Source organism: Panulirus ornatus, chromosome 12, assembly GCF_036320965.1.
Source record: "Panulirus ornatus isolate Po-2019 chromosome 12, ASM3632096v1, whole genome shotgun sequence".
NCBI lineage: Eukaryota > Metazoa > Arthropoda > Malacostraca > Decapoda > Palinuridae > Panulirus > Panulirus ornatus.
This window is the reverse complement of record NC_092235.1, coordinates 67,364,098-67,377,506: the sequence shown is the minus strand read 5'-3', so window position 1 is coordinate 67,377,506 and position 13,409 is coordinate 67,364,098. Positions and strand designations below refer to the sequence as shown.

General features: G+C 41.0%; 1 protein-coding gene across 1 annotated transcript in view; it reads left to right on the top strand.

Annotated features, from left to right (window-relative positions):
• The window catches only part of LOC139752168 (protein MIS12 homolog), a 63,890-nt gene extending 54,835 nt beyond the window's left edge, over window positions 1–9,055 (top strand). Inside the window, exon 5 of the mRNA XM_071668113.1 lies at window positions 5,659–9,055. Coding sequence (XP_071524214.1) covers window positions 5,659–5,937 — 279 coding nt within the window. The 3' untranslated portion in view covers window positions 5,938–9,055. The remainder of the gene's footprint in view (window positions 1–5,658) is intronic.
• The last annotated feature ends 4,354 nt before the right edge of the window (window positions 9,056–13,409 follow it).

Here is a 13,409-nt window from a genome sequence, read left to right as displayed (position 1 = left end):
TGTTCAGGCCCCGATCACACAAAATCTTTTTCACTCCATCTTTCCACCTCCAATTTGGTCTCCCTCTTCTCCTCGTTCCCTCCACCTCCGACACATATATCCTCTTGGTCAATCTTTCCTCACTCATTCTCTCCATGTGCCCAAACCACTTCAAAACACCCTCTTCTGCTCTCTCAACCACGCTCTTTTTATTTCCACACATCTCTCTTACCCTTACGTTACTCACTCGATCAAACCACCTCACACCACACATTGTCCTCAAACATCTCATTTCCAGCACATCCATCCTCCTGCGCACAACTCTATCCATAGCCCACGCCTCGCAACCATACAACATTGTTGGAACCACTATTCCTTCAAACATACCCATTTTTGCTTTCCGAGATAATGTTCTCGACTTCCACACATTCTTCAAGGCCCCCAGAATTTTCGCCCCCTCCCCCACCCTGTGATCCACTTCCGCTTCCATGGTTCCATCCGCTGCCAGATCCACTCCCAGATATCTAAAACACTTCACTTCCTCCAGTTTTTCTCCATTCAAACTCACCTCCCAATTGACTTGACCCTCAACCCTACTGTACCTAATAACCTTGCTCTTATTCACATTTACTCTTAACTTTCTTCTTCCACACACTTTACCAAACTCAGTCACCAGCTTCTGCAGTTTCTCACATGAATCAGCCACCAGCGCTGTATCATCAGCGAACAACAACTGACTCACTTCCCAAGCTCTCTCATCCCCAACAGACTTCATACTTGCCCCTCTTTCCAAAACTCTTGCATTTACCTCCCTAACAACCCCATCCATAAACAAATTAAACAACCATGGAGACATCACACACCCCTGCCGCAAACCTACATTCACTGAGAACCAATCACTTTCCTCTCTTCCTACACGTACACATGCCTTACATCCTCGATAAAAACTTTTCACTGCTTCTAACAACTTTCCTCCCACACCATATATTCTTAATACCTTCCACAGAGCATCTCTATCAACTCTATCATATGCCTTCTCCAGATCCATAAATGCTACATACAAATCCATTTGCTTTTCTAAGTATTTCTCACATACATTCTTCAAAGCAAACACCTGATCCACACATCCTCTACCACTTCTGAAACCACACTGCTCTTCCCCAATCTGATGCTCTGTACATGCCTTCACCCTCTCAATCAATACCCTCCCATATAATTTACCAGGAATACTCAACAAACTTATACCTCTGTAATTTGAGCACTCACTCTTATCCCCTTTGCCTTTGTACAATGGCACTATGCACGCATTCCGCCAATCCTCAGGCACCTCACCATGAGTCATACATACATTAAATAACCTTACCAACCAGTCAACAATACAGTCACCCCCTTTTTTAATAAATTCCACTGCAATACCATCCAAACCTGCTGCCTTGCCGGCTTTCATCTTCCGCAAAGCTTTCACTACCTCTTCTTTGTTTACCAAATCATTTTCCCTAACCCTCTCACTTTGCACACCACCTCGACCAAAACACCCTATATCTGCCACTCTATCATCAAACACATTCAACAAACCTTCAAAATACTCACTCCATCTCCTTCTCACATCACCACTACTTGTTATCACCTCCCCATTTGCGCCCTTCACTGAAGTTCCCATTTGCTCCCTTGTCTTCCGCACTTTATTTACCTCCTTCCAGAACATCTTTTTATTCTCCCTAAAATTTAATGATACTCTCTCACCCCAACTCTCATTTGCCCTTTTTTTCACCTCTTGCACCTTTCTCTTGACCTCCTGTCTCTTTCTTTTATACATCTCCCACTCAATTGCATTTTTTCCCTGCAAAAATCGTCCAAATGCCTCTCTCTTCTCTTTCACTAATACTCTTACTTCTTCATCCCACCACTCACTACCCTTTCTAATCAACCCACCTCCCACTCTTCTCATGCCACAAGCATCTTTTGCGCAATCCATCACTGATTCCCTAAATACATCCCATTCCTCCCCCACTCCCCTTGCTTCCATTGTTCTCACCTTTTTCCATTCTGTACTCAGTCTCTCCTGGTACTTCCTCACACAGGTCTCCTTCTCAAGCTCACTTACTCTCGCCACACTCTTCACCCCAACATTCACTCTTCTTTTCTGAAAACCCATACAAATCTTCACCTTAGCCTCCACAAGATAATGATCAGACATCCCTCCAGTTGCACCTCTCAGCACATTAACATCCAAAAGTCTCTCTTTCGCACGCCTGTCAATTAACACGTAATCCAATAACGCTCTCTGGCCATCTCTCCTACTTACATAAGTATACTTATGTATATCTCGCTTTTTAAACCAGGTATTCCCAATCATCAGTCCTTTTTCAGCACATAAATCTACAAGCTCTTCACCATTTCCATTTACAACACTGAACACCCCATGTATACCAATTATTCCCTCAACTGCCACATTACTCACCTTTGCATTCAAATCACCCATCACTATAACCCGGTCTCGTGCATCAAAACCACTAACACACTCATTCAGCTGCTTCCAAAACACTTGCCTCTCTTGATCTTTCTTCTCATGCCCAGGTGCATATGCACCAATAATCACCCACCTCTCTCCATCAACTTTCAGTTTTACCCATATTAATCGAGAATTTACTTTCTTACACTCTATCACATACTCCCACAACTCCTGTTTCAAGAGTATTGCTACTCCTTCCCTTGCTCTTATCCTCTCACTAACCCATGACTTTACTCCCCAGACATTCCCAAACCACTCTTCCCCTTTACCCTTGAGCTTCGTTTCACTCAGAGCCAAAACATCCAGGTTCCTTTCCTCAAACATACTACCTATCTCTCCTTTTTTCACATCTTGGTTACATCCACACACATTTAGGCACCCCACTCTGAGCCTTCGAGGAGGATGAGCACTCCCCGCGTGACTCCTTCTGTTTCCCATTTTAGAAAGTAAATACAAGGAGGGGAGGATTTCTGGCCCCCCGCTCCCGTTCCCTCTAGTCGCTTTCTACGACACGCGAGGAATACGTGGGAAGTATTCTTTCACCCCTATCCCCAGGGATAATATACATATATATATACATATACACATACACACACATACACATACATACGCACATATACACACACACACACATACATATATATACATATGAAAAATGTAAGAAACAATTTAGAAAACTGAAACTTCTACTGAAAACTGAAACTTATATATATATATATATATATATATATATATATATATATATATATATATATATATATATATATATATATATATTTTTTTTTTTTTTTTTTTTTTTTTGCTGTCTCCCGCGTTTGCGAGGTAGCGCAAGGAAACAGACGAAAGAAATGGCCCAACCCACCCCCATACACATGCCTTGATTCAATCCACTGACAGCACGTCAACCCCGGTATACCACATCGCTCCAATTCACTCTATATATATATATATACATTGAATTTTTTTTTTTTTTTTTTTTTTTTTTTTGCCGCTGTCTCCCTGCGTTTGTGAGGTAGCACAAGGAAACAGACCAAAGAAATGGCCCAACCCACCCCCATACACATGTATATACATACGTCCACACACGCAAATATACATACCTACACAGCTTTCCATGGTTTACCCCAGACGCTTCACATGCCCTGATTCAATCCACTGACAGCACGTCAACCCCGGTATACCACATCGCTCCAATTCACTCTATTCCTTGCCCTCCTTTCACCCTCCTGCATGTTCAGGCCCCGATCACACAACATCTTTTTCACTCCATCTTTCCACCTCCAATTTGGTCTGCCACTTCTCCTCGTTCCCTCCACCTCCGACACATATATCCTCTTGGTCAATCTTTCCTCACTCATTCTCTCCATGTGCCCAAACCATTTCAAAACACCCTCTTCTGCTCTCTCAACCACGCTCTTTTTATTTCCACACATCTCTCTTACCCTTACGTTACTTACTCAATCAAACCACCTCACACCACACATTGTCCTCAAACATCTCATTTCCAGCACATCCATCCTCCTGCGCACAACTCTATCCATAGCCCACGCCTCGCAACCATACAACATTGTTGGAACCACTATTCCTTCAAACATACCCATTTTTGCTTTCCGAGATAATGTTCTCGACTTCCACACATTCTTCAAGGCTCCCAGGATTTTTGCCCCCTCCCCCACCCTATGACTCACTTCCGCTTCCATGGTTCCATCCGCTGCCAGATCCACTCCCAGATATCTAAAACACTTTACTTCCTCCAGTTTTTCTCCATTCAAACTTACCTCCCAATTGACTTGACCCTCAACCCTACTGTACCTAATAACCTTGCTCTTATTCACATTTACTCTTAACTTTCTTCTTTCACACACTTTACCAAACTCAGTCACCAGCTTCTGCAGTTTCTCACATGAATCAGCCACCAGCACTCTATCATCAGCGAACAACAACTGACTCACTTCCTAAGCTCTCTCATCCCCAACAGACTGCATACTTGCCCCTCTTTCCAAAACTCTTGCATTCACCTCCCTAACAACCCCATCCATAAACAAATTAAACAACCATGGAGACATCACACACCCCTGCCGCAAACCTACATTCACTGAGAACCAATCACTTTCCTCTCTTCCTACACGTACACATGCCTTACATCCTCGATAAAAACTTTTCACTGCTTCTAACAACTTGCCTCCCACACCATATATTCTTAATACCTTCCACAGAGCATCTCTATCAACTCTATCATATGCCTTCTCCAGATCCATAAATGCTACATACAAATCCATTTGCTTTTCTAAGTATTTCTCACATACATTCTTCAAAGCAAACACCTGATCCACACATCCTATACCACTTCTGAAACCACGTTGAAATGTATAGGTATGTATATGTGTGTGTGTGGATGTGTATGTGGATGGGTTGGGCCATTCTTTCATCTGTTTCCTTGTGCTACCTCCTTAACGCAGGAGACAGCGGCAAAGTATAATAGATAAATAAATAAATACATATATATATTTTCTGGGGATAGGGGATTAAGAATACTTCCCACGTATTCCCTGCGTGTCGTAGAAGGCGACTAAAAGGGAAGGGAGTGGGGGGCTGGAAATCCTCCCCTCTCGTTTTTTTTTTCAAAAGAAAGAACAGAGAATTGGGCCAGGTGAGGGTATTACCTCAAAGGCCCAGTCCTCTGTTCTTAACGCTACCTCGCTAATGCGGGAAATGGCGAATAGTTTGAAAGAAAAGAAATATATCTCCAGTGAGATGCTACCTAAATACTATCCTGGCAAGAGACAAAGACTATTTCAGGATAATCACTGGTTGCACATGACAGAATACTCATATGTGAGCTCAGTACATGCATACCACCCGTGAACTAATGTATGTTTCAAATTGTACTTCATTATTTTGTACAGTAGTCTTTTTCTTGTAACTAGTTCCTAAAGTGTATGCTTAGATATGGGTTTGTTTATGCAACCATATCAGTTGTCCATTTCCATGTGTCCATTTCCATATTGTCCATTTCCATGTGCCCTGTGCATGTTTTAATGATTATCCTATACCTAATAATTCCTGAGAAATTCATGCTCTTCAGTTTGAAATATTTTCTTATTCCAGATTTCTTACCCCATTTCATTTATGTGCTCATGTAACTGTACAAAAACAATATTTTACAGGAGAAATACATGCAGGCCAGAATTAAAGAAGAGCTACATGACATCGATTCAGTCTTAAAAGAACAGCAAAAGGTCCTTAATGGTACCTTGAGTGATTCCCAAATGAGCACCATCGAAGAGGCAAAAGAGAAACTCTTTTTCATACAGGGCAATGCTACTGAGACCCAAGAGGCTTCTGCACAGCTTTTTGATGTTTCAAAACATCTAAATGTGGAAGGTATTCTCACTCCACCTCAGATTCTTGCTACGAAAATTTTCAAAGAATCCAGTGATGATTAGCTTCTGAAGTTTAGATAATTTTATAATTGAGAAAATTTTCATAGAATTTATTTGTTTATGTCACATAAAACTAGAACTCCTTAGACCATATTAAGGTTTTCATGCATCTATGTACACTAATGTAAAACAGTTCTTCAACTACATATTTACTTGAAACTCTTCTTCAGCACCTCTTTTGACTTATATTCATACTCTTACTCATTTACTATATTTTTTTTTTCCTGTGTTGCTTCTCCTGCTTAGTGAAATACTGTCTGCATTTCCACTCTCCATATTATAAATAATGTGCCAGATCCAAAGCCTTTTACCTACAACTGTCATGCAGACTGGTTTACCTTGACCCCATTATAATCTCTGGTTTAACCCATTGGCAGCATTTCATCCATCCTTATACCACACTGTTCAAGTGCATTCTGGCTCATACCCTCCTGAATGTCCAGGCCTCAATACCCTGAAGTCTCCTTTACTCCATCTGTCCATCTACTTGGTAAAAAAAAAAATCCCCCCCTCCCCTCTCTCTCTCTACCCCATATAAATCCTTTTAGTCATTTCTTTGCCCTTCCTTTCCATAGCCATATTATTTCAGTACATCCTGGTCGCCTCAGTCAGACCAAGCATACTTCCTTTTTTCTCTCTTACACTGTCTTTGCTTACATTGTCAACTTGCTTAGCAACGTTTCATTTCCAACTTGTCCATCTTTGCTTCTTTTACATTCATGGCCAAACATTTACGTCTGTGCAACAGTATTGGGACTACAGTACTTTCAGACATACTCATTTTTATTATTTTTATTATTATACTTAATCACTGTTTCCCGCGTCAGCAAGGTAGTGCCAGGAAACAGACGAAGAATAGCCCATCCACTCATATACACATACATATATGCATAAATGCCCATACATGCACATATACATATATACACATATGTATAGACATATACACATATATATAGACATATATATTCTGGGGGCCTTGAAGAATGTGTGGAAGTTGAGAACATTATCTCGGAAAGCAAAAATGGGTATGTTTGAAGGAATAGTGGTTCCAACAATGTTGTATGGTTGCGAGGCGTGGGCTATGGATAGAGTTGTGCGCAGGAGGATGGATGTGCTGGAAATGAGATGTTTGAGGACAATGTGTGGTGTGAGGTGGTTTGATCGAGTGAGTAACGTAAGGGTAAGAGAGATGTGTGGAAATAAAAAGAGCGTGGTTGAGAGAGCAGAAGAGGGTGTTTTGAAGTGGTTTGGGCACATGGAGAGAATGAGTGAGGAAAGATTGACCAAGAGGATATATGTGTCGGAGGTGGAGGGAACGAGGAGAAGAGGGAGACCAAATTGGAGGTGGAAAGATGGAGTGAAAAAGATTTTGTGTGATCGGGGCCTGAACATGCAGGAGGGTGAAAGGAGGGCAAGGAATAGAGTGAATTGGAGCGATGTGGTATACCGGGGTTGACGTGCTGTCAGTGGATTGAATCAAGGCATGTGAAGCGTCTGGGGTAAACCATGGAAAGCTGTGTAGGTATGTATATTTGCGTGTGTGGACGTATGTATATACATGTGTATGGGGGTGGGTTGGGCCATTTCTTTCATCTGTTTCCTTGCGCTACCTCGCAAACGCGGGAGACAGCGACAAAGTATAATAAAAAAAATAATAAATATATGTCTATCCTCCTCCCCTCTCCCTTTTTTTTTTTTTAATTTTCCAAAAGAGGGAACAGAGAAGGGGGCCAGTGAGGATATTCCCTCAAAGGCCCAGTCCTCTGTTCTCAACGCTACCTCGCTAATGCGGGAAATGGCGAATAGTATGAAAGAATAGACATATATATATATGTGTATATATAGGCATATGATAGAGTTGATAGAGATGCTCTGTGGAAGGTATTAAGAATATACGGTGTGGGAGGCAAGTTGTTAGAAGCAGTGAAAAGTTTTTATCGAGGATGTAAGGCATGTGTACGTGTAGGAAGAGAGGAAAGTGATTGGTTCTCAGTGAATGTAGGTTTGCGGCAGGGGTGTGTGATGTCTCCATGGTTCTTTAATTTGTATATGGATGGGGTTGTTAGGGAGGTGAATGCAAGAGTTTTGGAAAGGGGGGCAAGTATGAAGTCTGTTTTGGATGAGAGAGCTTGGATAGTGAGTCAGTTGTTGTTCGCTGATTATACAGCGCTGGTGGCTGATTCATGTGAGAAACTGCAGAAGCTGGTGACTGAGTTTGGTAAAGTGTGTGAAAGAAGAAAGTTGACAGTAAATGTGAATAAGAGCAAAGTTATTAGGCACAGTAGGGTTGAGGGTCAAGTCAATTGGGAGGTACGTTTGAATGGAGAAAAACTGGAGGAAGTAAAGTGTTTTAGATATCTATCTGGGAGTGGATTTGGCAGCAGATGGAACCATGGAAGCAGAAGTGAGTCATAGGGTGGGGGTGGGGGCAAAAATTCTGGGAGAATTGAAGAATGTTTGGAAGTCGAGAACTTTATCTCGGAAAGCAAAAATGGGTATGTTTGAAGGAATAGTGGTTCCAACAATGTTGTATGGTTGCGAGGCGTGGGCTATGGATAGAGTTGTGTGCAGGAGGGTGGATGTGCTGGAAATGAGATGTTTGAGGACAATATGTGGTGTGAGGTGGTTTGATCGAGTAAGTAATAATAGGGTAAGAGAGATGTGTGATAATAAAAAGAGTTTGGTTGAGAGAGCAGAAGAGGGTGTTTTGAAATGGTTTGGTCACATGGAGAGAATGAGTGAGGAGAGATTGACAAAGGATATATGTGTCAGAGGTGGAGGGAACGAGGAGAAGTGGGAGACCAAATTGGAGGTGGAAAGATGGGGTGAAAAAGATTTTGAGTGATCGGGGCCTGAAGATGCAGGAGGGTGAAAGGCGTGCAAGGAATAAGAGTGAATTGGAACGATGTGGTATACCGGGGTCGACGTGCTGTCATTGGATCGAACCAGGGCATGTGAAGCGTCTGGGGTAAACCATGGAAAGCTGTGTTGGTATGTATATTTGCGTGTGTGGACGTATGTATGTACATGTGTATGGGGGTGGGTTGGGCCATTTCTTTCGTCTGTTTCCTTGCGCTACCTCGCAAATGCGGGAGGCAGCAGCAAAAAAAAAAAAAAAAAATATAGACTGATTTCTTCATTCACACACTCCTTATTGCTTCATAGGTATCTTATGCACTGCACATCCTCCCCATTCAAACTTACTCATTCCATCTTGTCTTATCTTGTTGCTGCACCATATTACCGTACTTTTGTTCATATTTATTCTCAATTTTCTTTTTTCTCTTAGTCTCAAACATTGTGACCAGCTTCTGGAGTTTCTGTCTTGACTCTGACACCAGAAATATGTCATCTTTGAACAGCAGCTGATTCATCACTCATGCCCCACCCCCAGCATAATGTAGACCCACCTTATTGGTAACCAATTGCCCTCCTCCCTTCTTGTTTGTACTCAAGGTTTCTCCATCACTCCTATCCTTAAATTTCTCTAGATTCATAAGTGCCACATACATTTCACTCAGGTCAGAGGCCATTGGTGATAATGTTAAAGTAAAGATGAGGTTAAATTGGAGATGCCCTTTGGGCTGACTTTTAAGTTCATAGTGAAGATGGACTTTGACAATGACCTTAAGGGATAATGAAGATGACAGTATAATTTGGAATTATCTAAAGCAATGAATATGTTTACTTGTCTTTCTCAGTAATGAGCAAGATGCTGAGTTGGAGGGAGACTTATTGCATCTGCTCATAATTGATGGCATCTCTAGCTTAATACCAAAGTGCTTCTCCTGCCTTTGTGAGGTTGCATCAGGTATAAATGAATGGCTGCCTCATTAGCACATTATTATGTTTAGTAATTCATTCATAGCTACATGCATTCAATTAGTACTTTTTATTCATAGCTACATGCATTCAATTAGCCTACTTATATAAGTAGAGAGACTGTTCCTCAGACACTTCAGTTACAGTGTGGTTTAAAAAGCTGCTTTACTGATTTTTCTGCTTCAGCACATAAATAGGGTGTCTTAAGGCCTTATGCAACTCGGTTAATTATAGTTCAAATTAAACTGATTTTATAAATGTACATTATATTTACAGAGCATTTCCTTGCATTCAGAACTTTCCCAAAATCTATAAGAATGTTGATAATTATGCCCCACATTCAAGAAAGTATTTTCAAAGGTCTGGCTGCTGTAATATGTAGAAATGCTGAGACAGAAATTGTCACATTACATCTGTTCACCCTTATGGCATGACTGTGTGTAATCATAGTTTTAGGTTTAATGAAAAAAACACAGAGAAAGGATAAAAAGTATTAAAGCTGTATTTTATTTCATATACTTCATGTAATCAAATTTACATACTATGAAAATAGAACAAAACTCAAAATATCATAATAGACTAGAAATACTAAAAGTTTGTATCATAAAGAATTTTGGTTGGAAGAAAAATCTTTTTTCAGCTTGATTAAATAGGAATGATAATGTAGGAGTCATTGTGTAGCCTGCAACCTAATCTTTCCACTCCCAAGCCTGTTAAAACACTACAGATGGCTTTGTTTTGCAACTTTTCTTTTGAAAAAGATGGTGGCGGTAATGATGCTGCTTCCCATCATAATATACTTCAAAAGACAAGGAGACATTTTCATTTGCTGAGCTCGAAGGCCCATGAGTGCTAAAGCAATTTAGCCATTTTCTATACAGAGACCACTATTGATAATATGAAATAATTTAGTGTAAAACATGAAAAATTCATTTAAGTTACATACCTTATTAAAGACTGATGAGTGTTATGTCCAATATAAACCAACCTAATGCAATCAAGGCTTCTGTGAAGATGAATACATTTATTTATGTTCAAAACAAGACCTGCATAAGTGTTATTCAGAAAAGATGGTGAATGCCTACTGAAAGACAACCTTGCGTAACTAAAATAAATAAATATATATATATATATATATTGGAGGTGGAAAGATGGAGTGAAAAAGATTTTGTGATAGGGGCCTGAACATGCAGGAGGGTGAAAGGAGGGCAAGGAATAGAGTGAATTGGATCGATGTGGTATACTGGGGTTGACGTGCTGTCAGTGGATTGAATCAGGGCATGTGAAGCGTCTGGGGTAAACCATGGAAAGCTGTGTAGGTATGTATATTTGCGTGTGTGGACGTATGTATATACATGTGTATGGGGGTGGGTTGGGCCATTTCTTTCGTCTGTTTCCTTGCACTACCTCGCAAACGCAGGAGACAGCGACAAAGCAAAAAAAATATATACATATATATATATATATATATATATATATATATATATATATATATATATATATATATATATATATATATATATGATGATTACACTAGTCCATGATAGTATGAAGGTGAAATTGCACCTCAGTAGGAGTTCATACAATTTTATTTAATGTAATTTTTCTGTACATGTGGCACGACATGTTTCATGGAGACAATCCACCTCATCAGGTGTCAGTAATTAAAAAAGTTATTCAAATCCCAACATCACACTTGAGTCCTGCCATCCAGCACCAATCTCTAAACCAACCACTGTCTGCTTTGTCTAGCAGTAACTGTTGTAAGGGTGAGTGATTATGGGTGGGTCACATGGTAGGGATTGACCTGGGTAGCTGGATGTGTTTTGAACAACTTTTTTTTTTTTCATGTTTTGTCATTTGTCTCCTAGCATTAGTCAAATCATTGAGAGAATTGACAGAACACGAAAACAAAAAATGTTCAAGACACACCCAGCTACCCAGGTCAACCCATGCCATGTGACCTCCCCCTTAATCACTCTCCCTTACAACGATTACTGCCATAAGAAGCAGACAGTGGTTGGTCTGTAGTGGTTGGTGCTGCAAGGCAGGACTCAAGTGTGATGTTGGGATTTATATAATTTTGGCACCTGATGAGGTGGACTGTCTCCACAAAAACAAAAACTGCATGTTAAATAAACCTGAATGACTGAATTCCTACTGAAGTGCAATTTCACCTTATATATATATATATATATATATATATATATTTTTTTTTTTTTTTTTTATACTTTGTCGCTGTCTCCCGCGTTTGCGAGGTAGCGCAAGGAAACAGACGAAAGAAATGGCCCAACCCCCCCCCATACACATGTACATACACACGTCCACACACGCAAATATGCATACCTACACAGCTTTCCATGGTTTACCCCAGACGCTTCACATGCCCCGACTCAATCCACTGACAGCATGTCAACCCCTGTACACCACATCGCTCCAATTCACTCTATTCCTTGCCCTCCTTTCACCCTCCTGCATGTTCAGGCCCTGATCACACAAAATCTTTTTCACTCCATCTTTCCACCTCCAATTTGGTCTCCCTCTTCTCCTCGTTCCCTCCACCTCCGACACATATATCCTCTTGGTCAATCTTTCCTCACTCATTCTCTCCATGTGCCCAAACCATTTCAAAACACCCTCTTCTGCTCTCTCAACCACGCTCTTTTTATTTCCACACATCTCTCTTACCCTTACGTTACTTACTCGATCAAACCACCTCACACCACACATTTTCCTCAAACATCTCATTTCCAGCACGTCCATCCTCCTGCGCACAACTCTATCCATAACCCACGCCTCGCAACCATACAACATTGTTGGAACCACTATTCCTTCAAACATACCCATTTTTGCTTTCCGAGATAATGTTCTCGACTTCCACACATTTTTCAAGGCTCCCAAAATTTTCGCCCCCTCCCCCACCCTATGATCCACTTCCGCTTCCATGGTTCCATCCGCTGACAGATCCACTCCCAGATATCTAAAACACTTCACTTCCTCCAGTTTTTCTCCATTCAAACTCACCTCCCAATTGACTTGACCCTCAACCCTACTGTACCTAATAACCTTGCTCTTATTCACATTTACTCTTAACTTTCTTCTTCCACACACTTTACCAAACTCAGTCACCAGCTTCTGCAGTTTCTCACATGAATCAGCCACCAGCGCTGTATCATCAGCGAACAACAACTGACTCACTTCCCAAGCTCTCTCATCCCCAACAGACTTCATACTTGCCCCTCTTTCCAGGACTCTTGCATTTACCTCCCTAACAACCCCATCCATAAACAAATTAAACAACCATGGAGACATCACACACCCCTGCCGCAAACCTACAATCACTGAGAACCAATCACTTTCCTCTCTTCCTACACGTACACATGCCTTACATCCTCGATAAAAACTTTTCACTGCTTCTAACAACTTGCCTCCCACACCATATATTCTTAATACCTTCCACAGAGCATCTCTATCAACTCTATCATATGCCTTCTCCAGATCCATAAATGCTACATACAAATCCATTTGCTTTTCTAAGTATTTCTCACATACATTCTTCAAAGCAAACACCTGATCCACACATCCTCTACCACTTCTGAAACCGCACTGCTCTTCCCCAATCTGATGCTCTGTACATGCCTTCACCCTCTCAA